This window comes from Opisthocomus hoazin, chromosome 15 (assembly GCF_030867145.1).
Source record: "Opisthocomus hoazin isolate bOpiHoa1 chromosome 15, bOpiHoa1.hap1, whole genome shotgun sequence".
NCBI lineage: Eukaryota > Metazoa > Chordata > Aves > Opisthocomiformes > Opisthocomidae > Opisthocomus > Opisthocomus hoazin.
Genome location: NC_134428.1, coordinates 24,622,809 through 24,643,832, shown reverse-complemented (window position 1 = coordinate 24,643,832; position 21,024 = coordinate 24,622,809). Strand labels below are relative to the sequence as shown.

Genomic DNA, 21,024 nt, shown 5'->3' with positions numbered 1-21,024 from the left:
CGCCCAATCAGCGCCGCCGCCGTTTCCAACCCGGCGCCGTCGCGTCCAATCAGCGGCGTGCTCCGCTGCGGCGCGGCGGCCGGAAGCGCGGGGCGGGCGGGGAAGGAGGGGACCATGGCGGGCCCTGAGGAGAGCCCCGAGGAGAGCTTCTACCAGCGGTTCGCGGACGAGCTGGAGGTGCTGGCCGAGCTGGGCGGTGGGTGCTGCTGGGACACCGGCGGAGGGGGAGGGAGGGAGCGGGCGGAGCGGCGTGTCCCCCCCCCCAGGGTGCCTCCCCCCCCCCACCGTGCGTCCCCTCCGGTGACCGTCGCCGTCGTCCGACACCTTCTGCAGATGATCCATCTCCACCCGTCGGCCTCAAAACCTCCCAATTCCGAAGCAGGAGGCAGCAGCCGGACGATCCCGACCCTTCCGGGGACCCCGTCGGGGGCAGCGGCCTCGGGGGAGCCCACCCGGGGAAGAGGGACCGGGGCTGCGACCCCCCCGGCTCCCCACCCGCCGCCCGCAGTAAGTTTGGCTCAAGCTGGGTTTATGGAGAGGTTTTTTGGCTCAAGTTGGGTTTATGGAGAGGTTTTTTGGCTCAAGTTGGGTTTATGAAGACGTTTTGCAACCCCCGACGAGTGCTGCTGACCCCTCTCCAGGGGAGCAGCCGGGTGGGTGCCCACCCCTGTTTGGGTGCCCACCCCTGTTTGGGTGCCCACCCCTGTTTGGGTGCCTACCTCACCGCCCCCCCATCGGTTAACGCTTCTTCTCCCCGCTTCGGTGTCTCCCGCAGCCCCGAAGCCGAAGCGACAGCGGCTGGAAGCTGTGAAGAAGCTGAACTTTGGTGCGGATGAGGAGCTGGGTCCTGATGTCCTCTGGGATGGTCGCCCAGAGGCACCTTCTGCTCCCCAGGCTGTCAGGTTGGCCAACTGGAATCCTACTTTTAGCAGGGGGGAGGGAAAGAGGCCTTGAACCCCAAGGTTCAAGGTGGGGTTCAAGGCCTCTTTGCCTCCCCCCCTGCTAAAGGAACCTGGTGTTCTCCAGCTCGGACCACCTAGAGATGAGCGGCATGGTGCCTCTGCAGACCACGCCGCCCTCCGAGAAGAAGCGGGTCCTCAAGCGGCCGCCCATCCTTGAGGACTACATCAACGTGACGTCCACCGAGGGCACCAGGGTCTTCATGGTCGTGAGGGACGATCCCTCCAGGACGGGGGTGGAGGTGAGGTGGGATCTGAAGGTTGGGGTTGCTTTTTTGGACCTGGATCCGGTTCGGGATGAAGCGTAAAATGGTGGGGTGTGTCCTCCGGTCCTCGCAGCTCCCCAGTTCCCTGGGCTGGAATGCACGCAGGCCGCTCCACTTGCTGGGGGTCCCTTTCTCCTACCTGAAGGAACAAGTGGATGAAGAGGTATCGTGTCTTCCACCGACCTTCCCGCCTTCCCCTGCCTCCCAAATCCCCTCTCCCCCCGGCCGCAGGGTAGCAGGGCGTCTCTGACCCCCCCTCTCTCACCCTCTTTGTGCTCAAGCGTCGAAGGCACGTTCTGGAGGCATCGCAGCAGCTGACGGAGATAATAAACAGGTGAGATGTTGGGCTGAAATCCCACTGCTAGCCCTGCCACGCTATCGGACGCCGCTCCCGAGGCGCTCCGGTGGGGTCTGGGTTTTGGGGACCCGCGAGACCTGGACAGGCTGGAAGGAAAGTTGGGCAGAGAGGAACCTGGTGAGGTTCAACAAGGGTAAGGGCAGGGTCCTGCACCTGGGGAGGAACAACCCCAGGTACCAGTACAGGCTGGGGCTGAGCTGCTGGAGAGCAGCTCTGTGGAGAGGGACTGGGAGTGCTGGGGGACGACAGGGTGACCATGAGCCAGCAGTGTGCCCTGGGTGCCAAGAAGGGCAATGGGATCCTGGGGTGCATTAGGAGGAGTGTGGGCAGCAGGGCGAGGGAGGGTCTCCTCCCCCTCTGCTCTGCCCTGGGGAGGCCCCATCTGCAGTGCTGTGTCCAGTGCTGGGCTCCCCAGTTCAGGAAAGATGAGGAGCTACTGGAGAGAGTCCAGCGGAGGGCTACGAGGATGAGGAGGGGACTGGAGCATCTCTGCTATGAGGAGAGGCTGAGGGAGCTGGGCTTGTTCAGCCTGAAGAAGAGAAGGCTGCGAGGGGACCTTAGAAATGCCTCTAAATATCTGCAGGGGGGGGTCAGGAGGACGGGGCCAGACTCTTTCCAGTGGTGCCCAGCGACAGGACAAGGGGCAACGGGCACAAACTGGAGCAGAGGAAGCTCCAGCTGAACCCGAGGAAGAACTTCTTCCCTCTGAGGGTGCCGGAGCCCTGGCCCAGGCTGCCCAGGGAGGCTGTGGAGTCTCCTTCTCTGGAGATATTCCAGACCCGCCTGGCCGCGGTGCTGTGCAGCCTGCTCTGGGTGACCCTGCTTGGGCAGGGGGTTGGGCTGGGTGACCCCCAGAGGTCCCTTCCAACCCCTGCCATGCTGGGATCCTGTGAGCAGAGCAGCCTCTTCGCCCTTAGCATCCCCAACTTGGGAAGTCTGGGTGTAATTCCCAGCCCTGCCCTGACTCCTTGGGTAATTTGGGGTTAATTAGTTCTTCCTTGCAGTTGCCTTGAGAGCGAGACCAGCGCCGAGAGCCCGGAGCCCAGCGGGGAAGCGGAGCCGGCAGACGAGGAGGACTCGGCGCTGCATTGCCTCTGGGTGGACAAGTTCACTCCCCGGCGCTACGTGGAGCTGCTCAGTGACGATGTGAGGTTCGGGGATGAGCGGGGGCTTGGGGTTTGGGTGGGCTTTACCTCTTTTACAGCTCTCCTTGAAGCTGCGGGATCGTGGTTTTACGGTGCTGCGTTTGCTCGCGGGGCTTTCGGGAGCGCTGGCTGGGGGGCTGTGTCCGTGCTGGCCGCCCTTGGGACCGCTCCTGCTGCCGAGAGCTCGGGGTGGGGGGTTTTCAGCCGTAGGCTGTGAATTTTCCATCGAAAGAGACTCTGAAAGATGACCAAAACAAGACCAAAAAGACGCGCTCTGCGCTGCCTGCCCGGGCTCGGCTCTGTCGCGCTGGTTTCTAAGCCGTGAAGGAGCGGCCGCCCGCTGTCCTCGGCCGAACCCTTCGGAGGCTCAGCAGGGTTCGCTTGCTTTCTTGCCCGACGTGCAGTACACCAACCGCTGCCTGCTGAAGTGGCTCAAGCTCTGGGACACGGTGGTGTTCGGGAAGGAGAAGGCTGGGAAGAAGGCCAAGCCCAGCGCCGAGCCTCACCCTGCCTTCAGCCAGCCCAAGGAGCAGCAGAATAAGTGGAAGACGAAGGTGCAGCTCACAGAGGAGATTCTGGAGGCGGAGTTGGACCAGCACAAGAGACCCAAATACAAGGTGAGCGGGACGGGAGGCCGCTGCCGTGGGTCTCTGCTCCAGCCCCCCTCATCCCACCACCATGGTGAGGAGCAGGGTCTTCCAGAACAGATCCAGGAGAAATGGGATTCCTGGTTTCTCCTTAGAGAATGTGGGGATTTCTCATTCCTTGTCCTGGTTTGGCCTGGATAATGTGGTAACAAGGGTGGGGAAACCGACTTCCTCCAGCTGAATTAAATGGACGGGTTGAGGAAAGTCGTACTCTTTGTAGCAGAGGTTGATCTTGACTTAATTTGTTCGGTGCAGACATGACATGGCTTTGAGCAAGAGTTTCTCCATCTGGACAAGAGGAACGATGCTCAAATGCTAAAGGGAGCAGAGATAACGTACCCAGGGCAGCTTAGCAGCCTCATCCTGTCCAGTGAGAGGATATAAAAACGGGGAAAAATAGATAGTAACAGCATTGCTTCTTGTGAGTGTAGTTGTGGAATTTAATTCAGGCTGCCCAGGGCAGTGGGGGAGTCCCTGTCCCTGGAGGGGTTCAAAAACCGTGTGGATGTGGCACTGCAGGACGTGGTTCAGCAGGCGTGGTGGGGTTGGGGTGACGGCTGGACCTGATGATCTCAGAGGTCGTTTCCAACCCTGATGATTCTGCGAAGGGATTTTGCTGAGCTTTTTCTGTCTATTGCCCTGCAAACATACGCATGAGAGATGCTGCCGGGATGGCTCTGTCACCTCTAAGGGTTTCTGTTTGATTTTCCTTGCTCCGGTGACTTTCCCTTCTCCCCATGTGTCTACAAACCAGCGCAGCAGCTCCCCAGCAGAAGCAGACTGGGCTGGGGGGGCTGCACAGCCTTGTCCCCTCGCGTGGCAGCCTCGGTCGGGCTGATGTCACCTCTCTGCCGCAGGTAGCCCTGCTCTGTGGCCCGCCCGGCTTGGGAAAGACCACGCTGGCCCACGTCATCGCGAAGCACGCCGGGTACAACGCCGTCGAGATGAACGCCAGGTCAGTCGGCGCCGGCCGCCCGGAAGCCGGCGATGGTGCCGCGCCGGAGGAGACGCCGTGCGGCAGCAGCCCGGCACCGGCTTCTCTTGCAGTGACGACCGCAGCCCCGAGGTTTTCAAAACCCGCATCGAAGCTGCCACCCAGATGAAATCTGTGCTGGGCGCCAACGAGAAGCCCAACTGCCTGATCATCGACGAGATAGACGGCGCGCCCGCCGTAAGCCCGGCCGCGATCTGGCCACCTTTTGCGTTAACCGCCTAATTATTGCCCTCTTTGACCTCACCCATTTTAGGAGCGGTTTCTTGCCTCTGCGCAGCAAGAATTCATCCCTTCTGTCCTTGATTTTTTTTCTTTTTTTCCCCCAAGGCATCTATCAACGTGCTGCTAAACGTCATCCACCGTAAGGACGTGGAGGGCGAGGCGGCGGCCGGCGCGGGCCGGAGGAGGAGGCGCGAGGGCGGGCTGCTGCTCAGGCCCATCATCTGCATCTGCAACGACCAGTTAGTGTCCATCACCTGCGTGCCCGGGGAGGGGGGCAGAGCCGAGACCCCTGCCCCGAGTGAGGAGGCGGCTGCTGGGAGGAATCACAGAATCACAGAATAGTAGGGGTTGGAAGGGACCTCTGTGGGTCATCTAGTCCAACCCCCCTGCCGAAGCAGGGTCACCTACAGTAGGCTGCACAGGATCTTGTCCAGGCGGGTCTTGAATATCTCCAGAGAAGGAGACTCCACAACCTCCCTGGGCAGCCTGTTCCAGTGCTCCGTCACCCTCAGAGGCTGCTGCCTGTGGATAAACCCTTCCTGCGCCACGTTATCTGCTGCCAAACCTCCAGCTCAGCGGTACCTGATGGAAAGTAAAACCGCAACGTGCTTGGCTGTACTGAACCCCCCCCGGGTTTTGTGTCTGCTGGGGTGCCTCGTGGCGAGGTGTGAGCGTAAGGCTGCGTCTGTGCGTGCCCACGCGCAGGCAGCTGCGGGATAACCCGTCTCCCGGTGCGTGGAGCACTGATGGCTGCCTTTCTCCCTCTGCCCTGGTTCCTCAGAGACCCCTCTGCTTCCCTTCGCCAGGTACGTCCCTGCCCTCCGCCCGCTGCGGCAGCAAGCGTTCCTGCTCACCTTCCCTCGGACGGCACCGTCCCGGCTGGCGCAGCGGCTCTGCGAGGTGCGGTGCGGCCCAGGGCTCCCCACGACCCCCCCCTGGCCGGCGTGGCCTCGCCGCTGACCCCCCTCTCCCGCAGATCGCCCTGCGGCAGGGCATGCGGGCCGACGCGGGCGCGCTGCTGGCGCTCTGCGAGAAGACCGAGAACGACATCCGCGCCTGCATCAACACCCTGCAGGTACCGCTGTCGGCGGGGGGAGGTCGCGGAGGGGGACACGGCCTTGCTTCGTCTGGGCTCGGATGGGGACGGAAAGGGGAAAAAACGTGCCCCAGGCAGATCCCCACAGTGCCTGCCCTGTGTGGATTTTCACCTTGGCTTCCCTCCAAGTGGAGGCAGAGCGAGGTGCCGCAGCCTCCTGCGTTCCCCGGCAGCAGCCGGCCCTTGCGGGCATCCCCCCGCTCCCCGCCGTGCCCCCCAGCCCCCTGCTTGTGTTGCAGTTCCTGCACGGCCGAGGCCAGAAGGAGCTGAGCATGCAGATGGTGCAGACGATGAAGATCGGCTTGAAGGACCAAAACAAGGGGCTCTTCTCCATCTGGCAAGAGATCTTCCAGCTCCCAAAGGCCCAAAGGTAGAAGGGGGGATTTATTGGCTCTGCTGTCTGCCTGGGGCACGGCGCTGCACTGGCCCAGGCTGCCCAGGGAGGCTGTGGTGTCTCCTTCTCTGGAGATGTTCCAGACCCACCTGGACGCAGTGCTGTGCAGCCTGCTGTGGGTGACCCTGCTTGGGCAGGGGGTTGGGCTGGGTGACCCCCAGAGGTCCCTTCCAACCCCTGCCATGCTGGGATTTGGTGATTCCATGATCCCAAGACCTGCGGTGGAGAAACTAGAAGGTCCTGGAGAGCTGGTCTGCCCTGTGGCAAACCCAGCTTCGTCAGCAGATCACAGAATCACAGATTTGTGTGTCCAGGTGCTCTTTGGCCGCTCTCCGTAGTGCCCAATAACTTGGCAGCGGTGTTGCCTTCAGCCTGGTGTACAAGGGTCCAGATGTTGCTTGCTGGTCCGTTGGGCGCCCGGGCACGCTGAGCTCTTCCCCCGGGCTCTCCCCAGGCACAGGATAGGAATGGACCCCGCTTTGCCAGCCCAGCTCCTGGTGGGCGACGAGAACATCTCACTCCTCGGGGCGACAGCTGGCGGCAACGCGTCCTCCCACCGCTTCCACCGCATCCTGCACCTCGCCGTCTCCTCGGGGGAGCAGGAGAAGCTCGCCCAGGTAGGGCCAGCTGAGGAGTCTGGGCTCGCTGGGATGCTGGGATGGGACCCGGCCTCTGGCCACCTCCAACCCCGCGCCCGCTTCCAGGGTCTGTACGACAATTTCCTGCACATGAAGCTGCGTGACTCCAGCTTCAGCTCGGTCTGCTTGGCCCTGGAGTGGCTGGGCTTCTCCGACCTGCTGAGCCAGGCCGTCCTGTGCGGGCAGAGCTTCCAGCTGCTGCGGTACCTGCCCTTCCTGCCCGTGGCTTTCCACCTGCTCTTCGCGGCCGCCAGCATCCCCCGGCTCGCTTACCCCAGCAGCCAGCACGAGGCAAGCACCGGGGAGGGCACGGTGACAGCGGGGCGACGGCTCCGTCACCCCTGGGGACGTCAGCGGTTGCAGCCGGGGCTGAGCCGTCCCTGCCCTCTCCACCCAGGCCCTGGCCAAGCTGAACCACATGCAGAACCTCGTCGTGTCCGTGATGTCGGGGATAACGCCCGGCGCCCGCAGCCGCGCGGGGCAGCGGTCGCTCGTCTTGGAGGTGCTCTGTCTGCTGCTGGACATCATCGCCCCGAAGCTGCGACCGGTGAGTGCCCACCGGCCCCGGCTCGCTGCGGTCCTGCCTGGGTAACGTGTCCCCTCTGTCCCCTCTGCAAACCCCGTGCTTCAGGTCACAGAATCCCACAGAATGTTCAGGGTTGGCAGGGCCCTCTGTGGGTCACCCAGCCCAACCTCCTGCCCAAGCAGGGTCACCCAGAGCAGGCTGCACAGCACCGTGTCCAGGTGGGGCTGGAATATCTCCAGAGAAGGAGACTCCACAGCCTCCCTGGGCAGCCTGGGCCAGGGCTCCGTCACCCTCAGAGGGAAGAAGTTCTTCCTCGGGTTCAGACGGTCATTTCAGGTCCAGAAGTCGTTATGGGTTAGTGATGCTCTGCCCTTGCCGGGCTCCGCTCTTGTCCCCAGGTGAACACACAGCTCTACAGCCCGAAGGAGAAGCAGCAGCTGGCAGACCTCATCAGCACCATGCTGGCCTACAACCTCACCTACCACCAGGAGCGCCTGCCCGAGGGCCAGTACGTCTACAAGCTCGACCCGTAAGTCCCAAGGGCTGGGAGAAGGCGTCGGGGTCGAAAATACCAGCAGAGAGTTCAGGGAGGAGTTGGAGCCCGAAGGCGTCGTGGCGTTGAGTTGGTTTCTTGCAGCCGGAGCTCGGAGCTTTCTCTGGTGACAGCAGCTGGGCTGGTGCGAGCTGCCCGTGCCAGGACGACTGCAGGGAGCCCGCTTTCTCCGGTGGCGGCTCTGCGGGGGTGATCTGCTGGTTTCTCCTTGGGTTTTTTAAAGGAGGAGCCCGGGAGCCTGCAGCGGGGGATGGTTTGGCTTTAATGGGATTAAAGGGGAGGAAGCAGCTGCCTTTGGCCTGCGACCAGAGCCAGGAGGGACCGAAGCTGCTGGGAGCTGGTGGCAGCAGCCGGTCTGCCTGGGCATGTTCCGTGCAGGAGGTGACCTCAGGAGAGCTCGTGGCCAGGGCTGGGGCATGTTACAGAATCCCAGCATGGTGGGGGTTGGCAGGGCCCTCTGTGGGTCACCCAGCCCAACCCCCTGCCCAAGCAGGGTCACCCAGAGCAGGCTGCACAGCACCGCGGCCAGGCGGGGCTGGAATATCTCCAGAGAAGGAGACTCCACAGCCTCCCTGGGCAGCCTGGGCCAGGGCTCCGTCACCCTCAGAGGGAAGAAGTTCTTCCTCGGGTTCAGCTGGAGCTTCCTCTGCTTCAGTTTGTGCCCGTTGCCCCTTGTCCTGGGCCCATTGCCCCTTGTCCTTGTCCTTGGCCATGGCAGACTTGTACCTCACCGAGAAAAAGCAGGAGGAAGAGGAAGGAAAAAGCCAGGCAGTGTTGCCCCTCTTCGCAGAGCGAGGTCCTCCCCAGGGGCTGCTGCTGTGAGCTTTGTGTGACGCATTAAATGTCGAGGATGCCTCCAAACCTCGGGGTGGTTTCAGCGAGCGACAGCCAGGGACTGGAGATACGAGGGGTGTTTTTTGCGGGTTCACACGTTAAAAATGAGTAGCGGGGCATCTCCCCTCCGCGCGTGGCCGCTCGCCCGGCCGTGGCAGAGGGTTGGGGTGCACGGCCCCGTTCTCCTGCGCTGGCTCAGTCTCAGCTGTGCTGGATGGGAGTTGTGGGCGCATCGGGGCGAGAGACGGCGTGAGCCCTCGTGGTTTTGGTTGCTGGAGCTGTGTCGGTCGCCGGCCACCGCTGGGCTGGAATCTCGCTGAGCTCTGAGTCCATCTGGAGCCGTGAATGCTCTCGAGGCTGTGGTGAAGGAATACAGACCCGAGCACAGCTCGGAGCAGCGCTGATGCCTTCCTGGTGCAAAGTTAATTACAAAAATTAGCCTCTGTTAAATCAAGCAGCTGTATCTAATTACAGTGAAGCACTTCATTTTTTAATTTTTTAAATTTTTTAATTTTTTTGCCTGCAGGAGCGGAGGGAGCCGTCCATCCCCTGCCCTCCCCACACCGCGCCGTGCCACCGAGACGCGGCCGCGGGGAGACCGCGGGACGGTGGGAGCCGGGGGGCACAGGCAGGCGCGGCGCTTCCTTCGCTTCGCCGTTTTTGCGAGATCTGAACCCGTTTCTGGGCCGTGCAGGGCGATGACGGGGGCGGGGTCACCCAGAGCAGGCTGCACAGCACCGCGTCCAGGCGGGGCTGGAATATCTCCAGAGAAGGAGACTCCACAGCCTCCCTGGGCAGCCTGGGCCAGGGCTCCGTCACCCTCAGAGGGAAGAAGTTCTTCCTCATGTTCAGCTGGAGCTTCCTCTGCTCCAGTTTGTGCCCGTTGCCCCTTGTCCTGTCGCTGGGCACCACTGGAAAGAGTCTGGCCCCGTCCTCCTGACCCCCACCCTGCAGATATTTAGAGGCATTTCTAAGGTCCCCTCTCAGCCTTCTCTTCTCCAGGCTAAGAGATGCCCTGCACCAACCCGGCTCCGGCCAGCACTGTTCGCTGGGCGTCTGACTCCGAGAGGGCAGCGACGGGTGGGGAAACTGAGGCACCGTGGCCAGGATCGTACCGAGGGGCTGGGAGTCTGCCGGGTTGCCCCGTGCCCGTGGTCAGGCTGTGGTTTGCTGAATGCTTTTTTATTTCCAGTATTGATTTATTTTCTCTGCTTCCTCCCCTGCTGCAGGAACGTGGAGGACGTCTGCCGGTTCCCGGACCTGCCGGCTCGCCGGCAGCTGACCTACCAGGCCAAGCAGCTCATCGCCCGGGAGATCGAGCTGGAGAAGATGAGGAGGACGGAGGCTTTGCTGCAGGCGCGCAACCGGGGCGAGGTAGGGAGGATCCCACGGTTTCGGGGTCCCTCGATGGGGGTGAAGTCCTCGGGGCTGCTGTGGGGACCGGGTGTTTCCGAAGCAGCCGGCGGCTTTCGCTCTGCGGATGGAAATCCGGGATTAACCCCCGCCTGCCTGCACATCTGCCTGCGGTGACGTGCCCCAGGGGCTCATCGTTTTGCTGGAATTCTGGAAAGAAACGCTCACGGAGAGTTAAATTTTTAAACCCTCCAGCTCTCTAACGAGGGCTGGGACGAGATGGGAGGTTTTGGCCATCTGGCTGCGATCTGTACGTGGCTGGGGGAGCGGACGGGCTCTCTCCTGCCTGCGCCTGCCCTTGCTGCTTCACTTCCACCCTCCCAAAGGTCCCAAAGGCCGCGGGAGGAGCAGGGTTGCTCTGCCCACCGCTGATACCCTCCGTGGAGCGGTGGGCAGGAGGCAGGAGAAGGTGGAAACGAGTGGAAAAGGCCGAGAAACGGCCCAGGTGTAGCTGGCGTCTACCGTGCCCGGGTGCCGTGGGGGTAATTAATCCCTGAGAGCTCCTGCTTGCAGCAGAAGGGCTTTCTCAGGGGATGTGTGGGGTAGAGGTGCTGCCAAAACATCCCTGAAGACTCCTTGTTTACACGGTGCCGAAGTCCCAGGGAGAGGGTCTGGAAGCACACGCATGCCCGAAGCGCTGCCGGGTCTGATCCCGTGTGCTGCTGCGCCACAGAAAATGATGGAAAAATAAAACCCTTACCGGGTCGTTTGGACGCTGCCATCGAGCCTGGCAGCACGCAGAGGGCGATGCCCAAACCCCCACCCCTGCCTCAGGGTTCTCCTCCCCGCAGGAGCCCGGGAACGGCCCCGACGAGGCGGGGGAGCGACGGGACGGGGGGCCGGCCGTGCCCCCCAACCACCAGCAGCGCCTGGAGCACATCGCCCGGAGAGCGGCGGCCGAGGACAAGGTGAGGGGCTGCGATTCCTGCCCGGTTCCCCGCCGGTGCGTACCTGGGCTGCTGGAGACTGGCTGTCTCCATTGGGATTTATTTTATTATTTTTAGTACGGTTCCTTTTAATGGAATAATTCAGCACCGCGCGTCCCGTGACCGCGTCGCCGGGTTTATGGCGTGGGGACGAAGGAGATGTGGGTGGCCATGGCGGATGTGCCCCGCGGAGCTTTCGGGGGCGGGGAAGGGATGAGATGGGGATGTTTGGGCTAAAATAGTGGAATTTCGGCTCTGTGGATGCTGTGAGGTTCGGGGGAGAGCTGCTGGCAGGGTGGGGAGGTGTGCCCGTGGCTTGGGGGGCTGCAGGGCAAAGCACCCGTGTTCTGCCCGCGCCGGGCACCCCGGTACTGGCCAAGAGGAGCAAGAGGTGGTCCCCTGCCAGCACCCCCTCCACGGGCTGGGCGTCGAGACCCCGGCCGGCCGTAGAACCCCACTCTAGCACCAAGAGCCCTCGCCTTTGTCTTTCCCCGCCGATGTTGGACGCGGTTTGCGTTTTGCCGGGGCCGCTGGCCCATTCTGCGGGATTTTCATTGGGCTCCTTCTCGGCGGAGGGCAGGGGCTGGGGCAGCCCCGACCGTGGGGTGACAGCCCCACGCGGGACCCCGGGGATGCTCAGACGCTGCCTGGGGCTGGCTTGGCTCGGAATGGGGCAGAGCTGCAGGGTCTCGCGGGGGTCTCGCCTGGCTTTTGGCTGTCTCCAAAGGAGAGCTGTAACCGCGGGCGCCGACAGAGCCGCCCTCACCTTCCGCTTTTTTGCTTTCCACAGCCTGAGACCGACTTCTTCGGGCGACCGATTCGGCCGCCGCGGGTGGCCCCAGCCCCGGGTAGGTGACGGAGGGTCGGGGTGGCCGTGGGCACTGCCAGGGGGTCCCTGCCTTTGCCCAGGTGCCCGGGCAGGGGCTCAGTCCCCAAGCCCTGCGCCCTGGGGCCGTCGGTGGGCTGGGGAGGGGACGGCGAGCGAACCGACGCCATCGCTGCGGGCGGGCCGGTGGGTTCTGGTTGATACGCTGAGCTGCGGGGCACGGCTGCGGGCACCGCAAGCGTCTGCAGGACCCGGGAAAAAAAAGAAAGCCAATGGGATCCTGGGGTGCATCAAGAAGAGTGTGGCCAGCAGGACGAGGGAGGTTCTCCTTCCCCTCTACACTGCCCTGGTGAGGCCTCATCTGGAGTACTGTGTCCAGTTCTGGGCTCCCCAGTTCAAGAAGGATGAGGAGCTACTGGAGAGAGTCCAGCGGAGGGCTACGAGGATGAGGAGGGGACTGGAGCATCTCCCCTGCGAGGAGAGGTTGAGGGAACTGGGCTTGTTCAGCCTGAAGAAGAGAAGGCTGCAAGGGGACCTTAGAAATGCCTACAAATATCTGAAGGGTGGGTGTCAGGAGGATGGGGCCAAGCTCTTTTCAGTGGTGCCCAGTGACAGGACAAGGGGCAATGGGCACAAACTGAGGCACAGGAAGTTCCGTCTGAACATGAGGAAGAACTTCTTCCCTCTGAGGGTGACGGAGCCCTGGCCCAGGCTGCCCAGGGAGGCTGTGGAGTCTCCTTCTCTGGAGATATTCAAGACCCGCCTGGACAAGGTCCTGTGCAGCCTGCTCTGGGTGACCCTGCTTGGGCAGGAGGGTTGGACTGGGTGACCCACAGAGGTCCCTTCCAACCCCTACTATTCTGTGATTCTGTGACGCGGGAGCATCAGCTCTGCCCTCGCAGACCCCCCGTGCCCGGCGGCCGCTCCCCGGCCCCGCGGTCCCCGTGCGGGCTTGGCTGCAGGGTCCGACTGCTCGGGTTAGGAGTTTCTGCGAGTTTCTGACGTCGATCTTCCCCCTGCAGCCCCTCAGGCCTCCGAGGAGGAGTCGATCGAGAACCAGATGGGAAAGGCTGTGGGGAAGAGCGACGTCTGGTTCCGCTTTAACGAAGGGGTTTCCAACGCCGTCAGGAGGAACATCTACGTCAGGGACCTGCTCTAGCAGCGGCGATGGCCGGGAAATCACGTAGGCAGAACCGAAGGGATGAGCTGGCTGGACTTCTGACCCAGGGATGGGGTGTGTGTGCGCAATCCTCGTTTGTTTTTTTTTAGTACCCACTTGTTTTGTTTAGAAAAAAAGTAAAAAATACATATAAAAAATTAATCAGGAAGTCTTGTTCTGTTTATTTCATTTATAAACCCTTAGTTGTCGTATTTTGCCTGTTTTGCTGCATAATTATATCCTACATTATACAAAGGAACATTTAAAATCACTAAAAGTATTTTATAAAAGCTGTCTACAAGTTCAGACGTCTGCCAGCTCGATGGCCCGGGGTGGCAGAGGGGAGCTGAGGTCCGCGCCCAGGAACTGCAGCCTCGCTGCCCACCCGCTGTCTTCGCCCTGTTCCCCCCCCTATAAAAAGAAACATTTCTACTGAAAATAAGACGAGGGCAGGGTCTGTGTTCAGGTGGTCCTATTCAGCAGCGAGCTAAGAAAAAGGGCAGGGTGCATCTCAGAGGAGGGTGCATTTGCCCTTCTCCACCCAGGGGTTGTTTTTCATCAGCTCCGGGTTGAGGAAGGGATCCTCGGGAGTGCCGTCCTCGATCCACTTCACGAACCTGCGGGGACGGGAGCGGAGGGTGGGCACGGGCCCTGCCCGCAGCGGCTTCGCCTCGCGCCCAAGCCTGCTGCGAAGGGGTCACCCTCAGCGGGGACCCCGGCAGCAAAATGGGGGGTCTGGGGGTGGGGTGCGCAGTGCCGGGCGTAGGTCTCGGTGTGGTGGGGAGCGATGCCGGGGTGCACCCTGCTCTGGCAGGCAGGGATGTTGGGGTGCACCCAGCTCTGGGGTGCAGTGATGCTGGGGTGCACCCTGCTCTGGCAGGTGGGGATGTCGGGGTGCCCCCTGCTCTGGGGTGCAGCGATGTCAGGGTGCACCCAGCTCTGGGTGCAGCGATGCCAGGATGCACCCTGCTCTGGTAGGCGGGGATATTGGGGTGCACCCTTCTCCAGGGTGCAGCAATGCTGGGGTGCACCCTGCTCTGTCAGGCAGTGATGCTGGGGTGCACCCTGCTCTAACAGGCGGGGATGTCGGGGTGCCCCCTGCTCTGGGGTGCAGCAATGCCAGGGTGCACCCTGCTCTGGCAGGCAGGGATGTCGGGGTGCACCCAGCTCTGGGTGCAGCATGTGAGCCCCCCTGCACCCGCCTGGGTTTCAGGTTTGGGGGGGGTGCCAAGCACACCACAGCTTTAACAAAAGCCTTTTGCCCGTGTGCTGCCAGCGTGGGGACAGCCTTTCTGTCGTGTTTTAAAGCTTTTTTCCCAAAGTTGCCCTTTTTCTGTCCCCTGCTCCCAAGAGGCCAGTGCGCGGTGGGGCCACGGACTGGGCTAACTGGTGGGGTGCCCCACATCCCTTTATCGTGGAGCGAGGTACAAACCAGGCAGGGAAATACCTGTCTGTGACTTTCTTTTATGGGATTAAGGCTTTTGAGCTCTGCAGAGCTGGGGAGGGGATCTGCACACTGAGCCCGGAGTGCTGGGGGGGTCCCGGGGGGCACTCGGCTGTCGGGGGCCCCATGGCTGCTGCCACATCCCGGGCACCGCTGGAGCGTGGGCAGCTGGAAAGGAGCCGGCACAGGGGGATTTGGGGAAAGGATTGGGGGTCAGAGGGGGGGGTTTTGTGAGCGTGGGCACTGGGGCTGGCGTGTTTTGTCCCCAGAGGGCTTGAGGAACTGTAAGGGGACTAAAAAAAACCTCAAACCCCAGCTTGTTTTGGGAGCCCCCGGGTGCTTTGGGGTGGGACGTTGGTGCTGGCTGTGGGGTGGAGAGGAGCCGGACGCTGCTCCTGGCTGTGCGAAGCCACGTCCCAGTGCTGGACTGGGGGTGCTGGGGGGGTGCGGGAGGGGAGGGTGGGCACCCACTCACTCGGGGATTGTCTTGGAGGACATCTCCCGCTTGTAGGCCAGCTGGAACTTCAGGCTCTCCACCTCCTTCTTCCACTGCGGGAGGTCCCACTCGTCCATGGCGGCAGCCGGGGGCTCGCTGGGGCTGAAAATCAGGACCTTGGTGCCGCATCCTGCCCTGGCCCCCCCCCCAATCTCTGCCCCCCCCCAAAGAGGGGTTCCCCAGGCTGGGCACAGCACCCTGCCGCGCTCCCAGAGAGGTTTTCAACCCCATGGCAGAGCAGCCCTTGGCTCGGGGGTGTTTTTGTAAGGCAAAGGCTGTGCTTACCTGCGGGAGGTGAGGCTGGCATGGGGGGGGGGGGGTGCCTGGCGTTGCCCTCTTGTAGCCGTGCCGTGCCCGCAGGCACATGCAAAACCCAAGGACGTGGCCAGATTTGACTGCGATTTGGGTGGTGGCACAGCTTGGGGTGGAGAGCAGCAGCTGGAGGCTGGGGTGGGGGGGCTGTGTACACAGCCGGGACACGGCTCACCCGGACAGTCGCCTCGGATTCGGGGAGCGAGGCGAAAAGCCACGTCCCCCCCCCACCCTCACCCCAGCAGTGGCCCTGGGTGGGGGCTAACAGTGTGGACGTGTGATGGGGAAACTGAGGCAGGGCAGCTGATGGGGCACAAGCTGCTGCGTGAGCCCTGCGAGCACCCAGCTCCCCGTGCCACCTCAAGAACTGGTGGCAGGAGGGGACCTTCCCCTGCCCACGGCCAGCCATGACCCCAGACCCTCCAGCACTCAGGGCAGCGTCGCTTCGCAGCCGGGGTGGCTGAACCCCAGGGACACCCTCACTCCTCGCCCTGCACCCCGACCAGGCTGCAGCCCCGGGCACAGGGGCAGGCGAGGGCTGGGCGTGCTGCGCGCTGGGGCACGAAATGCAGCCACGCAGCGGCACGGCTCAGATCCAGCCACGCACCAGCACCGCTCAGCACCACCTCGGCTGCCCCAGCCCGGCTTCTCCGCAGAGCATCCCCCGGAAAGCCAGCCATGCATGGGAGGAGGGCGAGCACCCAGAGCCCAGCACCCCCAGCACCCACGGTCCGGCCTCCCCAGGGCTCCAGTGGCTCTCCCATGGGCTGGTGGGGATCAGCACCTCCATCCCTGCTCCAGCCATCCCAGCCATCCCACCTACCTCGGCTGGAAGAGGTGTCAGCGGGGAGCAGGGGCTGCAGCCGTCCCCTCCGGCTGGCCAAGCCGCCCTGGCCTTGCCCGTGCTGCCTCCGGCGAGCGCTGCCCTCGCTGTCGGAGAGCCCAAAGCCTCTGTGTAATCTATTAATGCACGGCCGGTCCAGCTGCCTCCGACACGGCAGGAGCCGGATAATGGGAGCATCCTCCCCCCCCGCTGCTCCCCGGGGATTTGGCTTCGCTCAACGCCAGCGCCCGGCATGGAGGCAGCGTCCTGGTACCCGGCGGCCGAGCTGCCGGAACGGGGTGACCCTGGCCTCCCCCATAGCCCCAAGGGACAGGGTGGGGGGGGGACGTGTGGTGGGTTACAGCGGCACCCCAGGGAGGCCCTGCATCCCTGCCTGCATCCCTGCCTGCATCCCTGCCAGCATCCCTGCCGGATTCCCTGCCTGCATCCCTGCCAGCATCCCTGCCAGCATCCCTGCCAGCATCCCTGCCTGCATCCCTGCCGGCATCCCTGCCGGCACCCCTGCCTGCATCCCTGCCTGCATCCCTGCCGGCATCCCTGCTGGCACCCCTGCCAGCATCCCTGCCTGCATCCCTGTCAGCATCCCTGCCGGATTCCCTGCCTGCATCCCTGCCAGCGTCCCTGCCAGCATCCCTGCTGGATTCCCTGCCTGCATCCCTGCTGGCACCCCTGCCAGCATCTCTGCCTGCATCCCTGCCAGCATCCCTGCCTGCATCCCTGCCGGCATCCCTGCCTGCATCCCTGCCAGCATCCCTGCCTGCAGCCCTGCCTGCAGCCCTGCCAAAGCCAGCCCCACCGTGGCTTCCCCCCGGCTGCTCCCGCTGCGCTGCCCTTGGGTTTTGTGTTTGTTCCCACCGCCCGGGTGCTCAGAGCCAGGACAGGGAGAGGTCGGGGTGGACCTGGTTAAAAAAAGTAAAAAAAGAGATAAATGCAAAAAGTGAGCAGCTGGAGCTAAATCTGCGGCAGGAGGAGGGGCAGGGTCAGCAGGAGGGGACAAGTGTGACCACCTTAAAAAAAAAATGCTGAGATGTGACTTGCAGGGAGGGACAAACGCCCATTAACTGTTGTCCGCTGATTAAAAGCAACATAATTGATGCAAAAGCAAAACTGCAAATACATGAAAAACCCCCACCCTCTACCCTTTATTAAACAACCAATAAAGAAAAACTTCAGGTAAGCTTTGCTGCTTAAAAAAAAACACAAAGCGAGGTTTCCACAAAGAAAAACTCCTCAACTCCTGCCCCCCGAACCCCTCCTGCCCACCCGGTCATGGTGGTCCGGGGCTGTGTCCGTATGGGTGCTGTTTGTCCGCTCTACAACCCCTCCCGGCCGGATTCGCCCGATTCCACCTCAAAATGCTGGGTGGTGCAGCCGGACCCGGGGTGCCCTGGTCGCTGGAGACTTGGCTGGCTCCCAGGGAGCAAATCCCTGCGGGCCCTGGGTGGCGTGGAGGTGAAAGATATGTATGTGTATTTATGATATGATATGATAGCATATATAAAAGCACACAAAAAAGCCAAGAGAGTGTGTGTGTGTATGTATCTGTATGAACACATATGTACACACACGTATGTTTACACATACACACACAGAGATATATGCACAGATACACATACAACCTGTGTGATGGCGGGAAATATAGATATGCATATTGTATGTATGTGTGTATGTAGATATAAGATATAATTTATATCAAATGGTATACTTATTTTATATCTTATATGTATTATATACAATGTATTATATAATGTGCATCAACATAATACATATATACACATACAATACATACATGTGTACATGTATGTGCACACACATACACAGAAGGACACATAGACAGAGATATATAGAGAGACAGACGTATATATGGTGCCTCTTCCGGAAGCCTTTATAGCACTGAAGCACCACCAGCACCGTTTCTGCCGAGCAGGAGGCCGCTGCCCTGCCAGACCGACCTGGGCGAAGGTGAAGGCGAAGGCGAAGGCGAAGGCGAAGGCGAAGGCTCTGTGCCGAGAGCAGGCAGCGAGGGGCGTGTGGGGCTGGGGCTGAGCCGGCTCGCTGCCAGCCCGCAGCCTCCGTGGGCGATCCATCCATCCATCCACCCACCCACCCACCCATCCACCCACCCATCCATCCATCCATCCATCCATCCATCCACCCATCCATTCACCCATCCATCCATCCACCCATCCATTCACCCATCCATCCATCCGTCCATCCACCCATCCACCCATCCATTCACCCATCGATCCATCCATCCATCCACCCACCCACCCACCCACCCATCCGTCCGTCCGTCCGGCCGTCCGTCCATCCATCCATCCATCCATCCATCCACCCACCCATCCACCCATCCATTCACCCATCCATCCACCCATCCATCCACCCACCCACCCATCCATCCACCCACCCATTCACCCATCCATCCATCCACCCACCCACCCATCTGTCCATCCGTCCATCCACCCACCCACCCATCGATCGTGGCCGGAGACCCCCGGCAGCCTCCCGGAGCCGCCGGCCCCCCGCGCTCCTCCAGGAGAGGATGCTGGAGTCTGGGGCTTGGCCAGGGATCGATGGAGCCCTTTGGGGCCAAAGCCTGAGCGTGCTGCAGCCACAGCATAAAGTTTTTCACCTAAAGTCAATAATAAATACATATATTTTTTTTATTGCAACACCAGTGTTGGGCTTTTCTTCGTTGCACAGGGCTCTGTTGGGGCGGCTGCGGCTCGGGGCACGCTCCCCGAGCCTGTTCTCGAGGTCAGCGATGCCGAGCGCCGAGCATCCGGCTGCTGCCATCGACCGTAATCTCCCCGCGCTGCCTCCGAACGACGACGGGAACGGCTGGGGTTTGACCATAAAATGACACTGGAGATGGGTTACTGGATTTCCGCGGATTTTCCGCAGTCTGGCGGCAGCGGGGGCTGAGCGGGGCCGGCAGAGCCCCGCGGGTGCGGGGCAGCACCCAGGGGAGTTTCGGAGCCCTGAGCCCACCAAGCCCACCCCTGCCGTGGGCAGCTCCTGCGACGCAGGCGGGGAGCCGTGTCCCGGCCGGGCAGGCAGGACCAAAGCGATGTCTGCCCGGCCCTTGGGGGTCAGGGAGGGACCCGCTGCGGTCGGTGGGTGGGTGGGCAGCAGCCCCCAGCACGGCACAGATTGCACGACCCGCATTAGCCACCCCCACCGGCTTTGCAGATTAAAGAATTACGAACCCCTGAAGTTTTGCAATATTAATGGTCGCAGCCATCTGTTAACCCAGCAGCCAGCAGCGAGCCGGTGGCTGACGTTGCTTAGTCCGGTCAGGAGACCCGAGGAGTTCTGGGTTGGCACGGAGCCGAGGAGCGCGGCTCCTTGGGGTCCCAGCGTGGCTGTGTGACGACCCGCAGCCCCGTCCTTCTTGCTGCCCCCGCGTTATTTACAGGCAGGTTTGGGAGCGTGGGCACTGGGGCTGGCGTGGTTTCTCCCCCGGGGGGTTGAGGAACTGTGAAGGGACTAAAAAAACCTCAAAGCCCAGCTTGTTTTGGGAGCCCCTGGGTGCTTTGGGGTGGGACGTTGGTGCTGGCTGTGGGGCGGAGAGGAGCCGGACGCTGCTCCTGGCTGTGCAAAGCCATGTCCCAGTGCTGGGCTGGGGGTGCGAGCGGAGGGTGGGCACCCACTCACTCAGGGATTGTCTTGGAGGACATCTCCCGCTTGTAGGCCAGCTGGTACTTCAGGCTCTCCATCTCCTTCTTCCACTGCGGGAGGTCCATGGTGGCAGCTGGGGGCTCACCGGGGCTGAAAATCAGGACCTTGTTGCCATATCCTGTCCTGGACCCCCCTCGAAGACCTGCACCCCCCAAAGAGGGGTTCCCCAGGCAGGGGGAGGGGCAGAGCGAGGAGCTCCCCAGGACGGAGAGGGGGATGCTGTGTGTGACACACAGGTCCTGGTGCTACACCAGCACCCGACCAAGCGATGGTGCCTGGGGCTGGGGACTGCGCCAGCAACGAGCGACAGCCCCCACCGCCCTGCAAAGCGCAGGCTCTGCCCTCGGTGCCGGCTGCTAATTACAGCTCTCTTCGGGATGGTATTTTAGATAACTCCCTTCTCTGGTGCACACTCCAAAGGGATAAACTCATTTAGCAGGTTAATTAGTGTCCTTGGCAGAAACGGTCTCCACACTCTCCCAGCCCACCCAGCAGAGGCGAGGTTGGGAAGCACAATGCAGGCAGAGAGTTGGGGGATGCAGACCCCGAGCTCCGCTGGTGCTGCGGCCATGAACTTGCTCGCTGACATTTTTATCAGCCCAATCCCCCCTTTTCCTGCAGTAAAGCTGCCCCGTCCCTGCTCCGTGGTCTCTGCTCAGATCCAGAAAGGTGCCCAAGCTGCCCCCGGGAGCGGCGCTGGAAGAGCCGCGCAGGTTTACCAGCACCTCTGGCATGGGGAGGGTTGGTTTGTTCATAAATACTACACTGAGAACTCCCCCCTCTGGCCTGTAATTAGTTTATTGGCAATGTATTTCCATAACCAGTGGTGATGCACAGCCTCAGAACAGAGCTGCCACCAGCTCCCTGGCCCCCAGGTACCCTCTGCTTTGGGGCTAGATGAGGGCATTCCCTTGCCTGACTCCAAGAGCATCAGATGATTTCACTAGTTCCAGATGAAATTCTATTTTCAGTACAGGCACTTACTTGCAAATGTGCTATTTAGTGTTTGGCAGCTTCAGCTGTACACACACTTGCTAAAACAGCAGAGTGCTGTTTGCTAAAACAGAGTATTTGGATGAGAGCTCCAGCTGCTCCTCCTCTCTAAACTCTGCATTTCAATCCTTAATGAGCTCTGTTCACCTCGGTCACACCTGGAGCAAAGCAGAGGAGCTCAGCCTTCGATACACCTTTGGGGTTACACTACTCATGGTCTCAGGGTACCAGGAAGATGTTTTCTACTGTGGTTGATCACGACTGCACCTGTCCAAAGCCAAGGGTGGATCTTCAGAGA

General features: G+C 61.8%; 2 protein-coding genes across 5 annotated transcripts; one reads left to right on the top strand and one right to left on the bottom strand.

Moving 5' to 3' along the window:
• Positions 1 to 103: 103 nt before the first annotated feature.
• On the top strand, positions 104 to 13,118 carry CHTF18 (chromosome transmission fidelity factor 18). 4 transcript variants are annotated; one of them, XM_075436868.1, is made up of 23 exons: positions 104 to 196; positions 334 to 507; positions 776 to 902; positions 1,027 to 1,201; positions 1,299 to 1,388; positions 1,507 to 1,559; positions 2,588 to 2,729; positions 3,133 to 3,345; positions 4,233 to 4,330; positions 4,423 to 4,546; positions 4,697 to 4,830; positions 5,104 to 5,256; positions 5,398 to 5,491; positions 5,568 to 5,666; positions 5,927 to 6,057; positions 6,536 to 6,698; positions 6,786 to 7,010; positions 7,117 to 7,266; positions 7,644 to 7,774; positions 9,862 to 10,006; positions 10,837 to 10,953; positions 11,762 to 11,819; positions 12,820 to 13,118. In XM_075436868.1, the coding sequence occupies exons 1-23, from the start codon at positions 115 to 117 to the stop codon at positions 12,954 to 12,956; spliced, it is 3,015 nt and encodes a 1,004-aa protein (XP_075292983.1). In that variant the 5' UTR covers positions 104 to 114; the 3' UTR covers positions 12,957 to 13,118. The 4 variants fall into 4 exon arrangements, with proteins under 4 accessions (XP_075292983.1, XP_075292982.1, XP_075292985.1 ...); XM_075436867.1 differs by having other exon boundaries at positions 1,009 to 1,201; XM_075436870.1 differs by lacking the exon at positions 5,104 to 5,256.
• A 156-nt stretch (positions 13,119 to 13,274) lies between these two features.
• Positions 13,275 to 14,973, bottom strand: GNG13 (G protein subunit gamma 13). The gene is made up of 2 exons (XM_075436777.1): positions 14,876 to 14,973; positions 13,275 to 13,573 (listed from the first exon to the last, which is right to left on the bottom strand). The coding sequence occupies exons 1-2, from the start codon at positions 14,971 to 14,973 to the stop codon at positions 13,468 to 13,470; spliced, it is 204 nt and encodes a 67-aa protein (XP_075292892.1). The 3' UTR covers positions 13,275 to 13,467.
• Positions 14,974 to 21,024: the final 6,051 nt, after the last annotated feature.

Coding starts and splice junctions, on each gene's coding strand:
- CHTF18 (XM_075436867.1), top strand. CDS start 115: ATGGCGGGCCCTGAGGAGAGCCCCGAGGAGAGCTTCTACCAGCGGTTC. Junction 508..775: donor CTCCCCACCCGCCGCCCGCA/GTAAGTTTGGCT, acceptor TGTCTCCCGCAG/CCCCGAAGCCGAAGCGACAG. Junction 4,831..5,103: donor ATCTGCATCTGCAACGACCA/GTTAGTGTCCAT, acceptor CGTCACCCTCAG/AGGCTGCTGCCTGTGGATAA.
- GNG13 (XM_075436777.1), bottom strand. CDS start 14,973: ATGGACGAGTGGGACCTCCCGCAGTGGAAGAAGGAGGTGGAGAGCCTG. Junction 13,574..14,875: donor TCCTCCAAGACAATCCCCGA/GTGAGTGGGTGC, acceptor CCGTCCCCGCAG/GTTCGTGAAGTGGATCGAGG.